The 24,400-nt window shown below is 34.2% G+C and overlaps 2 protein-coding genes across 4 annotated transcripts; both read right to left on the bottom strand.

Moving 5' to 3' along the window:
• Nucleotides 2,689–6,945, bottom strand: LOC109719127. 3 transcript variants are annotated; one of them, XM_020245660.1, is made up of 4 exons: nucleotides 6,608–6,945; nucleotides 6,450–6,505; nucleotides 5,377–6,077; nucleotides 5,116–5,330 (listed from the first exon to the last, which is right to left on the bottom strand). In XM_020245660.1, exons 1-3 carry the CDS (start codon nucleotides 6,730–6,732, stop codon nucleotides 5,410–5,412), a joined length of 849 nt encoding a protein of 282 aa, XP_020101249.1. In that variant the 5' UTR covers nucleotides 6,733–6,945; the 3' UTR covers nucleotides 5,116–5,330; nucleotides 5,377–5,409. The 3 variants fall into 3 exon arrangements, 2 of the variants coding, with proteins under 2 accessions (XP_020101249.1, XP_020101248.1); XR_002218621.1 differs by lacking the exons at nucleotides 5,116–5,330; nucleotides 5,377–6,077 and adding an exon at nucleotides 2,689–2,758 and having other exon boundaries at nucleotides 6,608–6,938; XM_020245659.1 differs by having other exon boundaries at nucleotides 5,116–6,077.
• On the bottom strand, nucleotides 19,263–23,443 carry LOC109719736 (protein TONNEAU 1a-like). Its single transcript, XM_020246534.1, has 8 exons — nucleotides 23,177–23,443; nucleotides 22,302–22,434; nucleotides 21,741–21,829; nucleotides 21,513–21,635; nucleotides 20,317–20,450; nucleotides 20,193–20,218; nucleotides 19,961–20,117; nucleotides 19,263–19,606 (listed from the first exon to the last, which is right to left on the bottom strand). The coding sequence occupies exons 1-8, from the start codon at nucleotides 23,261–23,263 to the stop codon at nucleotides 19,555–19,557; spliced, it is 801 nt and encodes a 266-aa protein (XP_020102123.1). The 5' UTR covers nucleotides 23,264–23,443; the 3' UTR covers nucleotides 19,263–19,554.

The following is a 24,400-nucleotide window of genomic DNA, read 5'->3' as shown; positions in this document are numbered from 1 at the left end:
AATGCATTCCAAATCAATCACCGACATTGCCTAAAAGCAATATCACCGGTGCACCGCTTCATCATAAGTGCTTTAATTCTGCACTAGCCCTTAACTTTGACGTGAGATGGCCCACCTCGGCGCATCCCAATTCCACTTCTACGTGGCTGGCCATTAGCTCAAGGCCTCGCCAAGAGCACCTCATTACCTAATACCATATGCCACGGTCAACATCATACCACTTTCGCAACGACTCACACGAGCACATCGTTCGTGAACTCAAGTCAAACTCCCCAATAAGGCTACTCGCCAAATCACTTTCCTCGGTTTTTCACAGGTGAGCCAAAGGCCACCAATACTACGTAGGCCTACAGCCTAAACCCATCTCAACATATGCGTAGCGCCTCTCGCTCGCAAGCGTAGACCCAATCACAACTGGGGCGAAATTCTCACTTGGGAATTCGCACACACTCCAACCAGGAGCAACCAAGATCCCAAACCGTATCAAATTCTCGGGTTGGGTCACAATCGTACTCTCAGAAACCTTAAATCTAGCCTCATAAAAATATTTCTGGCTTATCCTCCAATTTTCATAATTTTCTGAGACTGTGCATTTTCTGCCTATTTATCTGTCCCGTTTCCAACAGAAAATTCTAGATCTTCTGTTTTCATTCCGATTTCAGCACAAGTCACTTCTGACTTATGTTTTACTCTTCTAAATCCAATAAAAATAGTATCTCACACTATTTTTATTTATTTTTATTTTTATATTTAAAATCCGGTATATTACATTCTACCGCAACCTCACCGGAATCATTCAAATAGCTTTCAAACCAAATGGACACCGTAACTTTATAATTTTATAAGTCCGGTACCTTACATACACATTGCACTTTTTACACTTAAATTATTTTACTGGTATAAATTGGCAAGACACAGACAATGTAAGATTAAATGCAAAAAAATTACTATGAACAAGTTTACAGAACTCATTGTAGGCAAAAATAAATAAATAAATAAAAACTAAATATCTAATAGTCAATACATTAAATTGTTTTAAAAGCACGGGATTGAATTAGGACTTACAGGAGCACGGGAAGCAAAGCAACAGCAAAGAGACACAGAACAACCGTCCGAAGTGTCGTTAATGTCCTGAGAGAAATATAATAGAACTAATTAAAAAGGAAAAAACAGAATAAGCAATTCGGATATCCAAATTGAAAGCAATGCAAGAAAATAAGCAGTAAAGTCAATCTTTTCATTTAAGTTAGCATAGAAGAAAGACAATAGTGAGAATAAGTAGAAAATGGCGACCACAAAAATTTGGCAAAAATTTGAAAATAAGTAGAAATCTTATATCATGTTTCTACAGAATATGTAAACCATGAGGGCTTAATTAATTTAGCTATTATTTTAAGGTTTATGGCTTCAAGTTTCGAACACTATAGGAAGTGGTCTAAATTATTTTTAGTGCCATGCATTTGCTGTTCATATGTCCTACAATTGATAATAATTTGAAAGAAAGGCTCTTATTCCCATCTACTTCTTTAATTTTTGTTTATTATTCCTTTGATAATAAATTTGTTATTCGTTCTTTATGTATGCATTAAAATTTTAATCGCAAACTATCCTAAGAAAAAAAAAAAAAGAAGAAGAAGTATATTATGATGCTGCTTCTTCTTCTAGTATATTCAATTTTAAGTAAAAACCTTAAAAAAAAAAAAAAGATTAGAATTTTATTTAATGGGTTTTTTTTCATTTGCTACCAAACTGTTGCTGCCGCTTCTTTAGCTGCATATTTAGCTATTTTTAATTGTTCAAGTATTATACATAAATTTTCTTTAAAGAAAACTTGCACTCTTTTGTTTGCCTATGGTTGTCATATTTAATATTTAAATAATTTTGGTTAATTACCTTTTAAGAGTTTATAACTCCTCTTGATTTAGAATTTTCAGAATATTGGTAAAAAAATTTATTATAAAACTATATAAAAAGGCAGAAGATGTTTAAATTGAAGCTATTTTAAAAGTTTAAAGATTTGTATGGAAAAACTAAAGAATTTGAGGATTAAAGTGCAACTATTTTAAAGTTCAAAAATTTAAACACCAAAATTGATAGCTCAAGGACCAAATTGAAACTTTGCTACAGGTAGCAGCAGCAATAGCCTGCAGTTGCAATCTGCAGCAGCAAAATTGCAGCAGTAGCGGGGGAGCTTGATCCAACATAATTGGAGCCTCCAGCAATGAAATTGATGCTTCAATTGCGAAAGACGGCAGCAGCAGGTTGCAGCAGACATGTGAAATCAAGAGAGATTCTAGCTTATCTTAAATGCTGCATTAATGTCAAAATCAAATACTGATGGAGAAGTATGGAATGAGAATAATGATGATGATGAAAAGTGACAACAATAATGAGGCCAAATCAAAGGGAAGCCTAAATTTAAGTTTTGTAATGCCTTCCAAATGGAAATATGCAATCTGCTAATTCTACAAAGGATTTTCTTTAAAAACAATAAATTTGTGCCTTTATTTTTTTTGTCACCTTTTTAATCGAGTGGAAAAATTGAATACATAAGAAGAAAAAGTAGAAGTATAATAGATTGTTAACAACCAATAGAAAGATGAATAGAATATGGAGTAGAATTTGAGGAGAGCAAACAAAGTAAACAACAATGAAGCATCTTTTCAATTACATAGAGTTCAATTAGGACTTACAATAGTACGGAAGTGAGGCAACAGAAAATAGATGCACAACAACCGTTCCAAATTGTCGTCAGTTTCTGGAGAGAAATATAAAAAAAGTTAATTAAAAAGGAAAAAAATAAGATAAACATAAAAATTCCAAAGTGGAAAGTTGTGTAGAAAAAAAGCAATAAGTCAATATTTTCATTTAAGTAAAGAACAACTTAAAAAGTTTATAGGATCATAGAGTTGCTTTTGGAGGTACAATAGCACAGAACAAAGGTAGAACATAGTAATTTGCTGCTATTACAAAGAAGAACCAGGAACAACTAAATATATTTCGTGAGTTACAACCAGGGGGTTATCAGCATTTCAGGCTAATGAATGAAAATGCAACTTGGCAGCATGAAAGAATAACAAAATTACATAAAGAATCAGTCCAAGTGGAGAAGAACTTCTAAAGCAATAAGACTTTGTTGCCACCAACAAAAAACTCTACATATTCAATTTGTTTAAAAATGATATAGTTGAACAACAGATGTGAAATAAAATGATTGTTACCAATAACTTCTCAAATCTCATCTATGCTGAGTTTAAACCCCTCTCCGAGCATAGAAAATAGAAACTCTTTCATATCACAATCATCATCTTTTATGGCATGTTTCATATCAAAACCACTTGTTGTTGATCCCTCTATTATAATCTTAAGTGGTTTAGTTGTACCAGTTAATCCATTCATAGAAGAGGAGGTCAATTTATATGTTTAATATATATATATATATGTTTCCCCCACTATTGAAGTTGGGAATTACATGATCTATATTCTTTTGTTGAACGTGAATTTCTATATCCTATGGAGAAACTGATTGGTAATATTTTCAACTGTCCAAAACTATGTTTGGCAGCAGATATGGATTTTCCTAGCCTCGAGTTTTGGTTACAACAGTAACATGTTCTATTTTTCATTAACAAAATGGAATCCCTAATGTCCTGACAGCAAATAAAATGCTAGAGTTTGAGATACTATAGACTTCTAAATAGTTTCCTTCTGCCAGATTTTGTAGGAAACTTGATTTGTTTGATCTATCAATTTTTGTGCATTGGATGACTTAGTCTATCATGCAAACAACAAACTGTTCTATGTTACTATGAGTGTCGCCTTAATACTTTGTTTTCATGTTGATAGGGTAGGGAATAAAATAGTCCCACTTAATACATCAGTTTCTGTAAAAATCTATGACAGCATTCTATTTGGTGTCATTGAATATATTTACATCAAACTGATCCTTTTGCTTCTTTTCAATCATCTTTTACATGCTGCAGCATTCAAGTTGGGAGTTGAGGAGGCTAAATTGGACTGTAAAAATCTATGACAGCATTCTATTTGGTGTCATTGAATATATTTACATCAAACTGATCCTTTTGCTTCTTTTCAATCACCTTTTATATGCTGCAGCATTCAAGTTGGGAGTTGAGGAGGCTAAATTGGATTTAAGATGAGGATTCGTGAAGAATGATAGCTACTGGACTCTTATATTTAGGTAAGACTCATTTTAGGTATGAGGTAATTTGTGCACATTTGATATCTATGCTGAAATTTCAGTATGTTGAGAGTATTTTGATAATTGATGAAATTGTGGATTACTTTGTATCCACTTTGTTGAGTTGGAGTGTTGGTGGAACTCTAACTTCTCTCCACCTGGGAACTCCATCCTCGCAACAAATTTCGTCTAATTTCTCCAATTACCCTCATTTCTCTGCTGGCTGGCAGCAGAGTATTTGGGAGAAGGGTGCTTAATTAGAGGAGTTGTGAAGCTCCAAATTCGAAATTGAATATATGTAGTTGTGTAGGGGGAAGTTGAAATTCTGATTTACTGGACTGAAATGGACCAATTTTGGGCTTTGATAAAATACATTTGAATTTCTTGTAGAAGATGAACTTTGGAACGATCGATAGTGGTCTTGACTTCATCCTCTTTTGAGTAGAATTTTGCTTGGACCAATTTGGAGGGAATATGAGCAAGAAATTTAGTTTTCTTTGAGGTAGAAAATCGAAAAACAGTTTTTATGTTGAAGCTGAATTGTTAACCTCTATTTCTTATTTGCAATAGATTTTATGGTGAATTATAAAATTTTCTTGTAGTATAGAAGTCAAAGATCAATTGTGGATTGCCCCCTAGCTTTATCCTGCTTTGGATTTCCTTGTGGAGCATAATAGCATTTAGTAAAATGGTATCTAGCACTTAAATATAATAAGTTATTACTCTCGCAGTAACCTTCATTATCTGAGGTCTTGTTTTAGCTCATACTACATGCTTATATATTTTGTAGATTTGTAATACAACCATCTTATTATTTTTGACATGTCTTCCACCTGTTAGTTCTCACAATATTTTAGTTTTTGGTGGAATCTCGATGATATTTTAATATATATTCACTACACTGAACACCATAATAAAACAAAGAGGACACTGTATTAAAAGGACGCAAACAGCAATCAACTCCTATTATGAAAGAAAAAGATGAAAACACAAAAAACATAAAACTTAGCTACTTACAACGCAAACAGAAGGAAAATCCTAAAAAAAAGAGAAAAAAGATGACAGAATAAGGAAGGACGACACCATTTGAAAAGGAGAAAAAAGATGACAGAATAAGGAAGGACGACACCATTTGAAAAGGAGAAAAAAGATGACAGAATAAGGAAGGACGACACCATTTGAAAGAGAAAAAAGATGACAGAATAAGTTTAGGTTTTGCAGTCAAAAGGTGTCTTCGGGTCCTCATCCGGGTCCTCATCCGGGTCCTCATCGGTTATCATAGTATGCTCCGGACCACATACGGTAGGCGAATGATCTGGAGAAGGCGGCATCACATGTTCATCAGGGTTTGCCGCCGACTCACCATCCATTGGAACAACGTTGGGCTCGTGAATTATTTCAAAACATTTATCAATGTTTTCCTTCAATTCTTCCAAGTCGGCAACAATTCGATCCCTTTCTACGACCAAAGAATTATAGAACCTTCTGAGAAGGTCGTAGTCTAACTTAAGCATTTCATATTCGTCGCGAAGCTCTTCATGATCGTGACAAAGCTGATCGTATAAACCTCTTAAAGATTTTCTTTCCTCGTAATTTGTGTCCTTAACTTCAAAGCGTAACTCGTTGCGAAGCCTCCCAATAGCAATCCTTGCAGCATCCTCTTTGGTACGATTAGCATTCGAAGACGGTGCACCCCAACTTGTAATGACTTCTATGATTCGGCTATTTCTTGGAATTTCCACATCGACGTAAGAACAAAATCGCAAGTCCGCATCTAATGTCATTCCATAACTTGGAGGATTAAGCGAAAATTTAGCGCAGATCTTGCGGAGTAGACGGCGAAAATTAATATCAATGCTAACAGGTGCGGCCATTGCTGCAGTCAAATGAAAGATAAAGGGAAGTATAGTTCATCACTCCGAAAAAAGAGGAGTGAAAGAAAATTCTAAGAATTGAGGTAAGAATTTGAAGCTGATTAATATAAATCTACATTCATGAATTTTCACCGGCCCTATCATTCCACTAATTATTTGTCATGTGAATGCTGAGTGGAAAACTACATATCAATGAAATAATTTAAGAACTCATCGATTATTCGCCTATAATTATTGAATAATTTGTTAACTTTTTCACATTTTTCCACTGATTAAAAAAGAAAATCAATACTCGCATATATATAAATATTAAATATTTAACCTGAAAATTCATGAAATAGGAATAATTCATGAAAGAAAAAAGAACTACTAACCTGAAACCCCTAGGAAGAAGAAAACGTCCAGATCGTGGGAATGTGAGCGTCGATTCCTGAGAATTAGACAATAACATTCTTATATAAGAAAAAAAAAAACATAAATTTCTTATATTTAATTTATGATGAAATTATAAAAGAAAACCTAATTTTCTTACCTATCACATGATGGTTTTGATCTGAGGGATGGATGAAATATATAGGCAAGAATGTAGCAGCAATGAGGGTAGAGGAAGCGGCAGCCAGTACATTTGATTAAAGAAATAATGATACACGATCTCATTTGAAACGGTGGTAGTTTGATGAATGATGAATGATGAGACACGATCTTCTCTGAAACGGAAATAGATACGGATGCTGCGGCGGAGGAGAGGAAACGGCTTACCACACGAAATCAAGAGGGAGAGCGAAGAAGCAAGAACGCTCAAGCAAGAACGCTCAGAAGGGGAGCGTTTCAGCAAGGGCGGCGGAGGGGGAGAGGAGAGTAAACGCTTTGCATACAGAGAGTTTTGGTTTGGTTTTATTTACAGGTTTAGATAGGGTTCGGTTTGGTTCGGTTCGGTTCGGTTCAGAGGTTCAGAGAGATGGAGTTCTATGGTTCGGTTCAGATTACAATTTATATAGATAATCGGTTCAATTATAAAAAGGGTTCGGTTCTGTTCGGTTCGGTTCCGAAACTATAAGAAATATTGGTTCAAGTTCGGTTCAAGNATAATATTGGGTCACCCCTGGTGAGTTGGGATCCGCCTGGTGAGTTAAGATTGGCTGATTATAGTAGGACTGGGATGTTAAAAAGTAGGTTCCCAATTTTTGAACTATCGTTTTTCTCGTAAAATGATAATTATCATAAGGTCGGATTAAGATATATATATATATATCTCAAAACGATCTTATGATAGCCATCATTTGCCGAGCCAAATGATGGCTAAACAAAAGCTACTATCTCGAAGGTTTAACTACTAGCTGTGGCAATTTATACTAGATTTGATAAATTTGATAGACCTTTAGTTTAAAGTGTGTAAAAGCTATAACAAGAGAACAGGTAATTCACTTGTCTTTTTATTTACTGACCTTCACTTATAGAAAGTTTTTCACTGCTATGTTAAAAATATAAACTCTAGATCTCATATCTAGAATAAAATTTATTAAATTTCTTAAAAAAATATTTTTAAATCAACTAAACTTGAGAAGATATGGCAATTTGCTCGTTTGCGTGGTATAGCTGGAAATTTTAATATTTAAAACACCGGGAAACTAGCAAGTCAATCACTACGGTTTTTTAGTACTTTAAACTAAAGATCTATTAAATTTACCAGATCTAGTACAAGTTGCCACAGCTAGCATTTAATCCAATGGTTAGAAATAATGAAAAGAGTTGATCCAAAGGCTAAAAAACTGGTAGCAACAATAGAATTTTGCTACTAATAGTAGCGCAGTCCAACTCTATATATATATATATATAGAGAGAGAGAGAGAGAGAGAGAGAGAGAGAGAGAGTCATGCTGTACGCTCAGAAATAAATCAAAGGGTGATTTGTATTTTCGAAAGAAAATAAATAAATAAATAAATAAATAAAACTTGGCCAACTTTTACCTTCATTTACAGAAAAAAAAAGGAATAAAAAATCAGAAGCAAGAGTTAAGTATGGGATCGAGGACTCTACAATAAACTAATAATAAGGATGTGAATATGTGATGGCACCTCGATACCCCCTCCATGTAGTAATAGTAGAACGTTTGTAGCAGATAAAGCTATGATGATTCTCTTTTTGGACATAATATAGGATTGCAGGTGTGTACTGATTCTGAGTAAGCAGGTCTAGTAGTAGTAAATAGTAGGGCACTTTATTAGTGATCCTCTTACAAGTTGTACATGCATAGAATCTTGGGTGCATGAGATGATGAGGCAATACCAAATTTTTTTTTTTTAAAAAAAAAACTGCTGTGAATTCTCCAGTTATGTGTCATTTTTATTTATATCTAAGATATATAATGCTTCTTTCTAGGATTTATTTTTATTTTAGTATTAAAAAAAAGCTAAATCACAAAAATCTCTTTATAAATATTTTTTTTAAATTTTTTTCAATTTTTTAAAAATATGTATTTTACCCCCTCCACATTTATTGCATTTAACCCTCCCCCTCCCTACCGGTCAGCGTTCTATTACTGTTCTGTCAATTTCTTATAATTTATACAAAAAAATACTCTTCAAAATGATAGAAATATATTAAAATTTTTTTTTTCTTTTTTTTTTTATAGAAGAAGTAAGGATAACTTGGTTATTTTGTCATCTCCATAAATACGTACCCTCCCTTAAAGTATTTCTGAAAATTTTAATGGAGTAAATATAAGTTTTTGAAATTCAGAGAGGGAAAAAAAAAAAGTAGATATTTACATAATTTTTTTTATAATTTAGCCCAAATAATATCCAACAAATTATTGGATGAAATAAAACTAACAAATAGCAGCGGATCGGGAGCTCCTTAACGAGGCATCGATGCCGAGCACTCTACTAAGATTGCATGTGAAATCTCACCTCTCATTTGCCAGTTTATAACTTAAAATCAATGACAAAGGTTAAATTCCTGTTTGAATATCAGAATAAAATTGTGTAGGTAGAAGTTTTTTTTATATTTATATTACAAAATAATTTATTTTATTTCAAAAAAAAACTAGAACTCTATCTTCTTTTAGTAAATCAAAAGGTAAAGCGAATAAAATATTTATAAAGATACTTAGGTAGCGACGCGTGCACAATGAAAATAACAAGCTAGGAATTATTACTAATCATGTAATGACATAGCCCTTGTCCAACATAATTAATCTTAATTATTATTATTATTAGAGCCCTAATTTTTTATATATTCATGCATAATTTTTTCTTTCCATTAAATGTGAAACTAGTAGGGTGTTATATGCATCTAATGTTTGTATGAAAACAACCTAACATTGTCTATTGTTTGTCCATGTTTCAAAACCCTAGAAGAAGAGCTTGAAAAATATCCGGGCCTATTAATTATTTGGCCCATATATGACTCATACCTCCAAAAATTTGGGCTCAAGTCCCATTTATCTACTCCAAAATAGAAGTTAATTTGGTCTCCAATACTCTTTCAATTATTACAATTAGTTGCATTTTTCTTTTTTGCAATTTTTATTCTTTTTGCCAAATTCCTGGTTAAATTTGATTGAAATTCCTATGTAATCACCATATAAGACTACTAAAAGTTTCTCACGCAATAGTTAGGAGATGTTTATACTGTTATTTGTATTCAATTTGATGGAGGGATTTAGCTCAAAAGCTAAGAAATATTATAATAAAATTCAAAGATTTGTATCCGCATCTAGGAAACTTCTTGGCTAAAGATTTTATGGTTGGTGTTTGAGATATAGTTTTTTCTTTTATTTATTTTACAAAAAAAAAAGGTGTGAAACTCAAGCTGTAACACATATTATATATTTGATATAAATACAGTTGATGAGAAATTTTGTTAAAACTTTATTAAATACTAAGATCGTACTTTTTGTCACGATTTTGATTTCCGTATCCGATTTGTAAACGATGATTTTTGCTCGTGGTTCGTTCTTGTTCGCGATCTGCAAGAGAGCGGAACGTTTCGAGTCTAATTCTCTTATTTCTGGATATGGAATCGTCACAGAAAATTAAATTAGTGTTAGATTAGGACTTCAGTATGTTACATATTTATATGTAATTTGATGTAAATATGTTAAATCATGTTTGTCTATCAAGAATGTGTCCAGATACATTCTAACCGTTAGATCTACCATATCTTTATACATCGACTTGAATAGACCTACTCTATCTTTATAGATCGCCTTAAATAAATTATGTGGGTCACATCCAACATTCTCCTACTTGATCTAGTGATATATTTATACCGTATAGACGACACAAATTTGATTAGGCACCAAACAACCATTACCAATAATAACATTATCGGAGAAGATAGTAAAAGATTCTTTCCAAAAGAAAAACTTGAAACCTTTATTTCTTAATTTAGAAACCTAAATTTCTAAAAAATTTGGAGATATAAAAAATATCCTCAGATTCAAGTACAAAACCAGTAGTAAGTTCTAAAATAAAGTTTCCTACGATTGCTTCAACATTTTTTAGTTGTAAAAATCATGCATGGTATTTGAGATATATATAGTAGTGTCAGAGTCAATCCACCATATATTTTTAAGAACATTAATTAAATGAGATTCATAATAGATATAGATAGTTTTAATACCATTCTTCTCGAGTTAAGCTCTATACTTCAAGCAATCCTTTTTTATGTGCCATTTTTTTTTACAGAAATAACATTAATTTTTTTTACCAGAATTCTTTATTGGCAACTGCGCTGACTTCTTATAATTAAAGGCACATTTTCACTTTTTTCTTTTGCATCGAGTCACCAGATTAACAGATTCTATTATAATTTTTCCAACTTCTTCTGTTTAAGTCTCTCATCTTTTTGAACAGACATGTTCAATAATTTATTTATTGACCATTTATTCTTATGTGTGTTATAGGAGATCTTAAAAGGGGCAAACTCAGACGGTAATAATTTAGAATTATATAGACTAAGAAAATGTTAGAAATCTCAACTTTTAAAACCTTTAGCTAAGCTGCTATGTTCCGCATTTTTATGATATACTCGCGCACACCCTTAACTCGATTGTACTTGATGCCCGAAAGTTGCTTCATTAGCGCACTCACCAAAACTTTATCGGAGGAGACAAACTGCTTCTCAATGGCTTTTAAGTAATCATTGGCTTTATCACATTCTGAAATTGATCTCCTTATATTTTTTGATACTCTAAACTTTATGAGTATCAAGCTTAAGCAGTTGGATTGCTCCCACTTTTTCTGCGCGAATTTCTTCTGTGAGGTCATTAGCCCAACGACTTTAGACGGTTGCTCAACGCGCAGAACCAAATTTAAATCCATATAGCCCAAAATAAAGAAATAATTACTTTCCAATCAGAATAGTTGTCCTCAATAAGTATAGGAATACGAGAAACATCATTAAGAAATGCAGTAGAGAAGGAATATGTAAGAACAAAAAAAATATATAACTTTTATCGCCTATTATAAGATAATAATTTTTATATTAGATAAATTTTATTTTCCTGTGGAAAAAGGCACTACACACATATAATTTATCTATTTTAATAACAAGACTAGCGGAAAGCTAATTTCTAAATAACGAGATTTCTGTATCTGTAGGTATAAGAGAAAATCGCTATCTAAAAATTCAATCTATTATCTTATTCCAGTCAAAATTCAAAAATTACTACTTATTTGATTGCAATAAATGGTCAAATTTTGACTCAATGTCAATAAATTTTTATGTATTCTTTATAATCTATAGGATACTGTGGCTATTTCTAAGTATAATGAAAAATACAAATAACTTGAAATGGCTATTAAAATTAAACTAGAAATCCGTACGAATTTTCGGGTTAACTTTAATTCAATATTATCTTATAAAAATACAGTATGTGGTCACATATCATGATTATGATGCTATGGCTACTCTTACACATAATTGATCTCACAAATCTATATATAATATTAAATAACCGAAATTTTATATTATTTCAAAATGTAGCGGAAAAGAATTAAAGTCTAAAATAATTTTTTTAACAATCTTATATGACTCAAGAGTTATAAACTATATAAAGTCTATTTACTTTGTTCTATTTTTATGAGCACCTTTGTGTGTTTAGAATAATAATAAAAATATACCATACAAATTAAACTAAGTATACTATTATATAGTAGTCATGAATAAATAAATTAATGAGTAGTATAAAAATTATATATAATAAATACGAAACGTTATACATGATTTTATATATAATTTTTTTTAAGACCGAATCACATAATAAAAAATAATTATAGACTAAAACTATACATATTCACTTTTCAGTAAAAAAAATATATTTTTTTTTTTTTTTTTTTTTTGGTTGGGGAGCATCCAAGTTGGGGAGCATCCACTTGGATGCTCCAGGGTCCCGGCAGCTTCTTTTTTTTTTTGTTTTTTTGTTGACCGCATCCAAGTGGGTGCTCCTGGCCGCCCATGGGGTTAATCGGGCCGTACACGTGGGCCCCGCCAAGGGCGGCCGAAGGATGTGTGATGCCTCCGCGCGGCTCTGGTAGAAACCGGTTGACACTCCCTACCTCTCTTCTTGTTTTTTTTTTTTTTTCCTTTTTTTTTTTTTTTTTAACTTCTTGAATCGACTTAATGCGGCTAGGCTAATGACGTCGTTCCTCCGGACGCCGGTCTTGATCGAGTCTAGTCAATATCACTATTAGGGCCCGTTTGGTTCGAGTTATATAATATTACAAAATATCTCGACATATCCAGGTATTTTAGATTTCGGCGTGAGATTACTACTAATGCTGCATTAAAACGTTTGGTTTAATACAGTAATGTAATACTAGATTACAGTATTTATAGCATTAATATGTTTGGTTCAGTTTATAAAATTTAGTAATCCTGACATAAAAGTATAGTTTTTTTTCAAAATTACCCTTGTTGCGGTCATTTGAATATTATTTTTTGTGAAAATGACGAACGGATGGAAGGAGATCGTGATGATTACTTTGGAGGACGACGCAATAGAAGATGATAGGTGTTCGTGCGAGAGAGAGAGAGAGACGTCGAGAGAGAGAGAGCGAGAGAAAGCGGCGTGCGAGAGAGAGGGCCGGGGGGAAGGCGAGAGAGAGATGAAAATAATGCCGTTAATTAGATTTGGGGTTGTTTGAGGGTAAAATTATTATTTTACATAATATGTAGTATTAACGGATTTCAGTAATGCAAGATACACGACTCCCCTCCCGTTAATATTTTCGATATAATCCTGCTCGATTTGTAATCCTACATTAACGATTAGATTACATAGCGGATTAACCAAACATAGTTATCCTGGCAGGATTGCCTGTAATCCTGCCAGGATAACTCGAACCAAACGCACCCTTAATGCAAACCAATCGACAAAATTATTTATTTATTTATTTTTAATAAAAAAAAAATCAAAAGGAATATATAAAAATGAAAATTTGGCGAAAGATATGGCTTTGATATCAAATGTTAAAACTTTATTAAAAACTAAAATCGTATCTTCTGCTGTGATTTCGATTTTTGTACCCGAATTATAGACGGTAATTCTTGCTTGTGGTTTATCCTCGTTCGCAATATGTAAAAGAGCGAGACGTTTTGAGTCTAATTTTTTTATTATTGAAAATAGAGCTATCACAGAAAATTAAATTATGGTTAAATTAAAATTCTTGTATGTCATATGTTTATATATAATTTAATGTAAAAATGTTAAATTACATCCATATATTAAGGATGTGTTTAGATACATCATAACCGTTAAATCTACCGTATTTTTATATATCGACTAGAATAGATTGACTGTATTTTTATATATCACATTGAATAAATTAGGCGGGTTACATCCAACAATTACTTCATTTGACTTTCGTGTAGTGTTCAACGCGCGCGATCATTAATGCGTGATCATTTACTGAGTACAGTTATTTTACTTATTTGAAATATTTTATTTATAGTATTGGCACGAGTAGATTTTAAAACCTTGGGTATATATTATTAAATAAAAAAATATATAAAAATTATTGTTTTTTTTTTTTAAATAGTTATTTTATATTATTTAACATGATATTAAAGCAGAAGGTTCTGAGTTCAAATTTCGTTCGACTTGTGATATTTCCTCTCATTTAATTAAGTTTACATCTTTCCCAACGTGAAATTACCGTTTTCTTCTAATTTAAATTTTTGAAAAATAATTATTATTTAATTTAATTTAATATAATGTTGATTAGGACGAAATGTAATGCGGAGCCAAAGTGTCAACAATTATTAGAAATTGTTATGATAATTATTAAATTATTAGATTAGAGACAACCCTCAGTCAATAATGCATTATTGGTGAATAAAGGGTAGCTAATTTAATTGTTTTTTTTAATTGACTGAGAAATTTGATTAGCAATGAAGGGTCTTCGGAGCTTCTACAACTCTCAAAACTTGCCAGGGGTCCAGCTACTAATGCAAAAACACTACAAACGTCGAGTACTGGACCTAACCGCGTTTGCTCAAGCTTGCTGCTCCGTTCCTTACATCGGTCAACTTTTCTCTAGGTAGTGGGAAGTTAGCATCTTTCTAGAACGCGAAATGGTGTGGGGATCTTATCCCAAGGAACCGCTTTCCCAACCTCTTTGCAGCTGCAACCCGCAACCATCTCTCAGTCAATAAGTGGATTCAACGCTTTGGGTCGCAACAAAATCTGGGTTTCTGCACACCGGAACAATCCGAAGTATGTCTGGACCTTAATCAACTTGCCAATTTGATTAGCAATTTGGTTCTTTCGTAGCCTTCTTCGGACTTGATTTCCTGGCGATGGAATATATCTAGACGATTTACTGCACGAAGCGCCTATGATTTCCTGATCTATGACGGAATCAACAACCGCCAAATCCCCTTTCTGTGGATATTGAAGGTACCTCTTAGAGTCAAATTTTTCTTATGGCTTGCAGCGAGAAATAAGATGTTGACAGCCGACGCTCTAGCCAAGCGTGGTTGGTACGGTCCATCTGTTTGTGTGCTTTGCAATTCAAACTCTGAAACAATGGAGCATCTTCTGTTAGACTGCTACTATGCCAAATCAATGTGGATTCTGTTGTTGCGTTTTGCTTCTACAGCGCAACATCAGATGTCCACCTCACCAGGTGGGTTAGCGGCTCGCTGGTGCTGCTCGAGAAATTTATTAACAGGGGAACCAAAAAAGAGTTTTGATCTCTGCGTCGCAGCGGGATGTTGGAAGTTATGAAAAGAGCGAAATAGGAGATTATTCGATAACAAGGTACAATGGAGCGAAAATCTGGCAAGAGTAATCAATGACACGGTCAGGCAATGGGTCTCAGCGATAGGAAGTTAAGATCGTCGTCTACTTCTAATCCTTTGTCTCTGCGATAGGAAGTTAAGATTGTCGTCTACTTCTAATCCTTTGTCTCTGGTTCGAGTGCTATCTCTTTTAGTTGGTTACTAACATACTTGTATTTGAGCTGGTCTTGGCTCTGTTCTCTTTCCTATCTTCTGGACCCTGTACCTGGTTTCAAATAAAAAAAAAAAAAAAATTATTAGTGGAGAGGACTCGGAATTAGTAAGCCTTTCATTTGATTGGCTGAATATTTTTCCCAAAATATTCGTTGGTATTGAACCAATAAATGGAGAAAGAGAGATCTAATTTTCTTATAGTATTTGCTCCTGAAAAGAAAAGTGGTATTGAATCTTACTATTTTAAATCGAAACTTATCTGAATAGATTATCTATTATGATTCAACTATCTAATATTAAAAGTTATAATTTTACTATATAATCTTTTTAGTTTATGTGATCTGTGTCATTTTATGATTCTGATACTTCAAAAGTTAATTGCCCTGTTTACTTTTACGAACTCGATCGATATATTTTATATAATTCATGTGACTACATTAATATCAATATTAAGGTAAAAAATTTAAATGAAAAATAAAAGAACTATGCTTTATTATGATAGTTCAGCTCTAATTTAATTGCAATTTCGCTCACTAATTAAACATGCTTGGTGATCATTTAATATGGAAAAAAAAACACACTTAAGATTATTATTATTATTATTTTTTTGCTTTCATCTCTATGCTATGTTTTGAAGCAAATTTCTTTGTGCGCATGGGAAATTCAATAGATTCAAATATTAAAACAAAAAAAAACTCAACAAAAGATGATGCAAAAAAAAAAGAAGAAAGTATTAGAACTAAGTTACATACGAGCACACTAAACATACATATGTAATAACACAACAGAGGTAATGACTAAAACCTCAAACCTCTGAATCGAAAACAAACAACAGCAACAGAGATCGCCCCCCACTTACCTAAAACTAGTTTAAAAAAGACTATATGAACTGAAAATTCGAAAAAAAGAAAAAAGAAAAAAGAAAAAAGAAAAAGGAAAAAGGAAAAAGGAAAAAGACCCTCTGATACTTATAAAAACATCAGCAACAGAGAATTATCCCTACCCAAAAAAGAGAAAAAGAACAAAAATTAGAATAATTCTGCGGAATATGTATGAAAATAATAACACAAGCCACAGAAATTCGAATCATCAAATCGCTCTCTCGCTCCCTTTTCTTCTTCTTCCGTTGCATCGGATAAAATAATCAGCAACGAGATACGTGAGAGAGAGAGAGAGAGAGAGAGAGAGAGAGAGGCGGGGTCGAATTAGGGTTCCGTTTCTGCGAGTCAGACGACGGCCATCGGGAGTTGCTCCGGCGGAGGGGCGGCGGAGACATCGGCGGCGGCGGCGCTGCGGCTGACTCCGGCGTGCTCCGCCGCAGCAGCGGACATCCATCGGCCGGCGATGGAGGCGACGGCGGAGATGAGGTCGCGGACGATCCTGGCCTTGATCTGGCCCCTCCGAGGGTAGGGATTCCCCGAGGGCTTGTTCCCTGGGTAGGAGGGAGCTGCGTGAGCCGCCATTAATGGAGCTGAGAGAGAGAGAGAGAGAGAGATAGAGAGAGAGAGAGAGAGAGAGAACGCGGTGGAGTAGGAGGAGGAGGAGGAGAGCGAAAGCGCGGGGTGGGGGTGTTGATAAAGGGAGGGTAGGGGAGGGGAGGGGAGGGGGTGTGGGGCCGGAGAGGAGGAAGTGGGCCCGAAAAGCGCACTCGCTTGCTTGCATACCAAGAAGGATGGCGGAAGCGGTCAGTGGAGCGACGACTTCGCAGCGTGGATTTGCGAGTAGAGACTAAAAACTAGGGGCGGCGGAATTTCGGACCCGGATCATATACGGCTCGAATAGCCATTACCTTGAGTGCTGGTTTGGTTCATCCATTTTGGGTATGAAATGAAAATTAATTTGATTAAAATTTGATTAGTTTTATTTGGTTCGCATGAATCGATTTGAGATTTCTATTTCGGACTGGAATGAAAATGACCCATTAGTCTTCAACTTAATTCCAGTCTTCTAGTCCGGATTGAGATTTCATTCCGAAAGCCCACTAAGTTCTCGAAGCTCATGTGACCATCTCTCCCTCCTTCTCTTCACCCATTTCTCATCAAAAAAAAAAAAAAAACCTATCCTCTCTCAAAACCCTATCCCTAAACCACATCAATAAAAGTTTTTAAAAATAAATTTGATATTTTTTTTGAAAAATTTATTAGAGAATAGTATTATATTTTTCATAAATTTTAAATAATATAAATTTATATTTGAGAGTAAAATTAGTATTATAGTATCCTATAATTTTTTTAGTTTATACGAACCAAACAATAAAATATGAATAATTCATTCCGATTCCCAATCTACAAATAAACCAAACGTTTTGGGGGAGTAGGTCATTTCAATTACCATTCCAATTCATTCTCATTTCATTATTCATTTCAATTCCACCCTTGAACCAAACAAGTCCTAAGATTAATACATATAATTTAATATTTAACAGGTCTGGATCCGATACGGACTCAAATTTCACGCAATATGTCGTGTTTGGGTCCGGACTCCGGACTCGCCTTAGAGTGGAATGTATTAAATTAAATTTAAAATTAAACTTTGTGAATTCATACATTTAAGTTCCTGATCAACCAGTCAAAATATTGAACATTTTGGAATTGTTCGACAAATACAAAGAAAGAAACCAAAAAAAAAAAAGGGAAAAAACCCCTTCCATAAAATGGAGAATCTTAACAAGGCATTGCACGTAACCAACGTGAATTTCACCAGTAAATGCTCCCCAACTAAGCACCAGCAAAAGAAAAATTTTTAGAATTCAAGAGTTAAATTATTTATTATTGATGACGTGGTATAAATGTGGCATTATAACCTGTAAACTTCCTCCAGCAAAGAAGACAGTGACAGGGGATGTAGACGTTGCCAGGAGAGTATAGGACTGTTTATTTTGTCCACAAATCATTTTCAAATTAACCCTTTCAATGTATTTGATTTTTAAAAACCAATGATACTAAATCTGCAATTATTTATTTTTTATTTTATTTGACTATAAAATTTTTATAACAACACAATTAAGAATGAAAAAAAGTTTCACCAGTCGATCAGTTTATTATTTTTCACGTTTTTATCCTATATTGGACTTGGACACTATCCAGAATAAAATCAATTACGGTATTTTAAAAAAATTTATGTTACGGAGAAATTTAATTTAGGACGAACACAACAACGGCCGAAAAAGACTTTCCTGCTTCCATTTTCCCAGAAACAAACAGGTCCCTAATGTTCTACCTCTTCGTTCCACTCATTAATAACACGGGAGAAATGGAAAGAACAAAGTAACCACTACTGTAGCGACCCAAGCATAGAGACTTGGTAAAGAGGGCCTTCGACTATGACATTGGCAATGGCCGGTGGAGACCAACGTGTTGGGTTTTACAGAGTCTTTGGTTTCCATCATTAGCCGGCCGCATAAGAAGAAAAAGGCCTAAAGAATTTTTCTCATATTCATCATTATAAAAAAGAACCACAATACGGTGCAACGCACGGAAAGAGCGCCTGATAATGATGGAGAACTTATTGACTGGACCTGATGCACCTGTGAACACTGCACCCCTAACAACGTGCATCTTACATAATATTTCTTTTATGAGAAAATGGTCGCTTAATACCATTTCATTTATTTATTTATTTTTTAGAAATGAACTTAGCTAAAAATACGAAGCAACTAGCCTTCAGGTACCAACTATCAAACCATGAGATGCATGAAGGGTGGATAAAGCAAATGGTTGCACAGATATACAAATGCTGCACATATATAAGGATGTTCCAAACTTATTGCTAGTTATACTGATCATAGAGATTCCTGGATGGCTCCCTATAGAGAATGGAAAATCGGCATGCGTAAAAAAATCACAAATTATCAGCTTACATGACCATCTGAAGTTAAATTGCAACAAAGAGAAGGCACCCAACTAACCAACAGCAGTAATAATCTTGCAAGGACCAGTCAATACATTCTAATATCATTCACACAAGTAGAGAGATGAAAAGGGATTAGGATTAGAGCAACAAACCGAAAATTTGACATTAGCGATGATCGGCTTTAGCATCGTCCTCCATAATACCATCACCGGCGTGCCTGCAAATAGGTAAATCTCCTCAGGACATGCTTTACAAAAAGAAGTTCAATAATAAGATGAAGCTAAATATGCAGGAAAACTCCTTCAAACATCACAAGTTTTTGCATTATTAAACACAAATTTTAAGACCTGTGCTAAACCCCATTGACCTATGGGCAAGGTGATCGATGTCAGCTAGTGCAATACTGACGGAGGCGGCAGTTTAAAATCATCACTCAACCCCACTGAACAATGAGCAGGTTGATAGATATCACCTAGCGGAATACTAATAGAGGCGACAAAATGCACATATACCTTAAAGAAGTTGGTGGAAGGGGAGGAAAGAAGAAGAAAAGGGTCAAGTGCAAAATTACCTCCAAGATGTAGTTAAGTTCCGAGGTTTTCTGTCCAGTTGAATGTGCTCTAAAGCATTTGATGCTCGAATCACCTCCTCAGAAATATCATCAGCATCATATCTCCAGTTGTACTCATCCTTCCGAAAATTCGGTACCGAAGAACCCAATCTTCGATCTGAGAGAAGAAGGTTTAAAATAAAATGGTAACACAAGACAAGAACAGGTAGCATAAAGATTATATATCAATTACCTGATGACTGCATAGCTACGACAGGCCTGATATCCAAAAAAGGCAAAACAATATGCTTTATAAGAGAACTGTCCACGCTAGTCCTAAACTTAGAATCATAATAAAAGCATAAGTTCAAATTTACCTTCCTAATGGAGGCAAACCTCCAACAGCAGAGGAAGATGACGGCCTCCGGATGTTTCTAGATTCTGTGTTTGATACTGAGTCAGTCTCCGGGTTAATTATTCTCCTTCCAGGCATCCTTCCTTGCGATAAATTCTTTAACAAAAAATCATAATTAATAAACAGATTAAAACAAAAATTGAGCCATGAATGTGTTCTAACATTTTTAATATGTCAATCAGTAAGAACCATATTATGCACAAGAATGAAATGTAATCATTTCAGACATTTCCTTTGGAGAGAAAACATTAACCCTCAAGTAACAGTTCATGAAAGATTTCATTTTGGCCATACTGATAATTAACATGAAGGAAAGAAAGTGAAAGCTTCCTCAATCACCTCCCAATAAAAAGATGCTTTTTAACAGGAGGATTGTACAACAAATGACAAAGTTGCTGTTTCTTTCCTAACTATTTTCTGGCATTGGCAATCTTCTATTTTAGACATGGTTAGGGGCTAATTAATTAGTCCATAATTCATGTTAGTTAATCAATACATGTCTAGCAAAATTTAAATGCAAAATATTGTATACATGCTAGAAAAGATCACAGTTCCTAACTAAGTGTTCACAGTTCCACAGTACCAATACACCTAGCACACAAATTTTGAAGACAAAATAAAAGACGGGTTATATTTTTATATGCTCATGTGAAGATAATAATAATGCTCATATCCTTCACGTAATTCTACACTCCCAAGTTCTCAATTTGCACTATTATGATATTTCACACCAATTTATACATAAATTAAGAATTATCATAGTTACATATCAACATAAGCTACATCTGAACGCTAAAATTGCACAGTGATAATAAGCTTCAAATAGTTATTCTTCTGACCTTCTCAGAGAAAGAGATATTATTTACAGAGACCAAAATACTGTGGGAAACCATGAGACCTGAAAGCGAAATACAGGTAGACTGCAATATCTCCAGAGTGATGATATACAAGTATCCAGAGTGATGATATACAAGTATCCAGCAAAACAAAATTAGGCAACTGTATGACATGTTCTACAATATAAAATTGCTAGAAGACACGTTCATCAACTTTCACAGATGAACTAAATTCTCAGCTGCAGTAATTTCAGTTTCACAATCAAAATCCAACAAAAAGAAGAAGAAGAAGAAGAAGAAGAAGAAACAGGGAAGAGCAAACCTCAAATTTTAAATATCCTTCAAGAACATCGAGAAGCATCGGCCCACTTTCGGGACTTCTCTCTGAGTCAGATCCATTTTTGCTATTAAAATCCCTCAATTCAGCCTTCCAGAAGTCCTTTGGCTGGATTACAAAACATAAAGGTGCAAATAACTACTCTTCTTCTGTACAATACCAAATATTGTTCAACTAGGAGGATTGAAAACAGTTGAGAGATTACATGATTACCAAGTTACACTCGGGCAAATAAACTTTTAACGTGTGACCTAGTTGGGCCCATTCCAAGTACTCACAGATCAGTGCTTCCAATAGTCTTCCTGTAAGAAAAATTCAGGATAACTTTTTTCTCAATGCAAGGAGGATTAAAACAAGTATCCTATTGCAAGTGTCCATGTTAGATGATAATCTATTGACAACTATTCATAGATTTGGTAAAATTTGTTGTGATAGGTTCTTGTCCTTGGCCAAATAATACAAAATTAGTAGGAAAAAGAAGAACCACAAAATACCTACCATGATAAATTATCCCATTTCAACTACTAAAATTCTATGACTATAAAGCAGCCACCAGATCGCGCATTCAGATTTATTTCACACAATTGGACTCAGAAAAACATTCTGAAAATCTAAATGCCAGCTGCAATGGCTAAAGCTCCAATTAGCCTCGCGCTGCCAAGAGAACCAAGTACACTGTCATACCTGACAATCAGCCTATATAATATGCGCTAACAACAGCAAAAGATAAACAAGAAATGAATCATCACATTGGTGAAGATAATAAGCTCAAACCTGAAGGAGAGGCATGCAACTGCTTTGCTCGATCATTGCAACTACCAAGTAATGCAGGATTCACGCCTTCTTCGTTTTCAAGATTTCGATCCTCTTCTTCAATGGCCTCAAACACGCTTGCCCTAAGCTCAGCCTAGCGAAGTTCAGCACAAAGCACCAAATAGAAGTTAGTTATTTTAATGAGACATGACTAGAGAGGATATAATCGGGTAATACCAAAATAGGCGCTTCAAAATTGTGATTATGAAGTTTTACTTCAACAACATCTTTAGCAATGCTTCACAGCCTAAATAAATTTGAGATTGTACAGCAATTTTTCCATGTCCTTTTTTTAAAAGAGCAGCAAATTCCAATGTCATTCTCTCTTTTTTTTAAAAGAAGTACTAAAGCAATGTGACTTGCTGTCTACAGATGTATGATCCTTAGCCTGTTCTTCTCTCTATGGTAATCAATTCAAAAAGCAGCAGAGAAACACAATAACCCAAAAGGAAAATGTATTCTAGGCATGCATTTTACTGAACTTCGTCATCAAGCACAAATCATATCCTATCAAATCACAAGCAAAGACAAATCAATTCGACGACAAGATCTACCAGAATTAGGCCGCCGTACTGCAGCATTCCTCCTTACCAATCCCAAACTCACTACTTAATACTGAACCACACGAAATCCCAGCACAAGTTCAAAACCCTAAAGCACCATCACTTAGATAATTGCTTGAAAACACAAATCAAACCATAGTCACACACTGATCCGCGACGAGATCTAGAACCGACAACGATACGAAAGCATATTTGAAGAGATCAACGAAGATCCGAAACCCTAATTCACGGAAAATGTGGGGAACAAAAGAGGAGGCGATCGATCGCGGATACCCTAATCTTAGCGAGTACGCCCTTCTTCTCGAGGGTGCGTGTGACGAGGGTCTTGAGCTCCATCATCTCCCTCGCGTAGTCGTCCATGTCGCCGCGCTTCGCCCTCCTCCCTGCGTCACCTTCTCTCTAAGCTACGGCGAGAGCGAGAGAGAGAGAGAGAGAGAGAGAGAGAGAGAGAGAGGTGGGAACCCCAAAACCTCTTTTCCCTTTCCTTTCCCCGTGGCGAGGGGGTTCGTCGCCCGAGGAGAGAGAGAGATCGAGAGAAAGGAGTAAATGGTTGGGTTAATAAGCGGGAGCTCGGAAGCGGCCGCGCTCGTGTGCGCACGGCGCAAGCGCGGAGCGGTGTGACTTGTCACGTGACTGCATTTTTAACTTTTTGTTTGAAAAGTGTAAAAACGTACCTAGCATGTCTGAATTAAAATTTAAATTTGAAATATGTAAAAACATATCTAAAATATCTTAGTTATGAATCATTTTAAATGGATTATTTATTTTTTGCTAATTTTTTATTCGGTTAGATTTACACCGTTTAATATTGCTTATCTTTATATATTTAATTAGTAAATGCTTTACGTTATTTTTATAATTATAAATTTATTAAAAAATAATTAGTTTATATTTGAAAGTAAATGTCATTTATTTACTTATTTATATTAGGTTAGATACTCTAATTAAAATTTTAAAAGATTCGATAATCGACTCAAACTGGTTCAGATAAGTTTTATTCCTCTTTACTTTAAAAAATAACAGATTTGAATTTAATAGTTGTGAATTAATATTTTAAACTGGTGAAAGATGGAGTATTGCTACGACTTGGTTTGCCATGTCATCAGTGTACCGCCTTTTGAACTGCTTTCCACAGCTCCACAACTTTTTCTCACTAAACCCAGCAATCCATTGATTTTTATTTATTTATTTTTTAAACTAATTTTTTTATTTATTTTTTAAACTAAAAAAATATTTTATTAAAAGATAGTGGAAGCCGAAAAAAAAAAAAAACAATTAGATCGTTACATTTTGTCCTTTATTTTTAATTATTTAGTATCTAAAATATGAAATGAGTTAGAACTTAGAACTGGATTTGAGATTTAATATAAAAAAATATGCTGTCTATTAGCGCACTGAATTGAGAGAATTTTTTTAAAAAAAATAATTTCGAAGATAGTCTATTTCATAGTAATACACCATATAAAGTATATTTCAAATCAATTCAACTGAGTTATG

This window comes from Ananas comosus, linkage group 13 (assembly GCF_001540865.1).
Source record: "Ananas comosus cultivar F153 linkage group 13, ASM154086v1, whole genome shotgun sequence".
Lineage (NCBI taxonomy): Eukaryota > Viridiplantae > Streptophyta > Magnoliopsida > Poales > Bromeliaceae > Ananas > Ananas comosus.
This window is presented reverse-complemented; position numbering and strand designations above follow the sequence as displayed.

What these genes read in the sequence shown, in the direction of transcription:
- LOC109719127 (XM_020245659.1), bottom strand. Translation starts at nt 6,732, where the DNA reads ATGAGATCGTGTATCATTATTTCTTTAATCAAATGTACTGGCTGCCGC. An exon ending in TCAAAACCATCATGTGATAG is followed by an intron (nt 6,506 to 6,607) that starts GTAAGAAAATTA and finishes TCTAATTCTCAG; the next exon opens with GAATCGACGCTCACATTCCC. An exon ending in CTTCTTCCTAGGGGTTTCAG is followed by an intron (nt 6,078 to 6,449) that starts GTTAGTAGTTCT and finishes ATTTGACTGCAG; the next exon opens with CAATGGCCGCACCTGTTAGC.
- LOC109719736 (XM_020246534.1), bottom strand. Translation starts at nt 23,263, where the DNA reads ATGGACGACTACGCGAGGGAGATGATGGAGCTCAAGACCCTCGTCACA. An exon ending in GCGTACTCGCTAAGATTAGG is followed by an intron (nt 22,435 to 23,176) that starts GTATCCGCGATC and finishes GAACTTCGCTAG; the next exon opens with GCTGAGCTTAGGGCAAGCGT. An exon ending in GTTGCATGCCTCTCCTTCAG is followed by an intron (nt 21,830 to 22,301) that starts GTTTGAGCTTAT and finishes TTTTTCTTACAG; the next exon opens with GAAGACTATTGGAAGCACTG.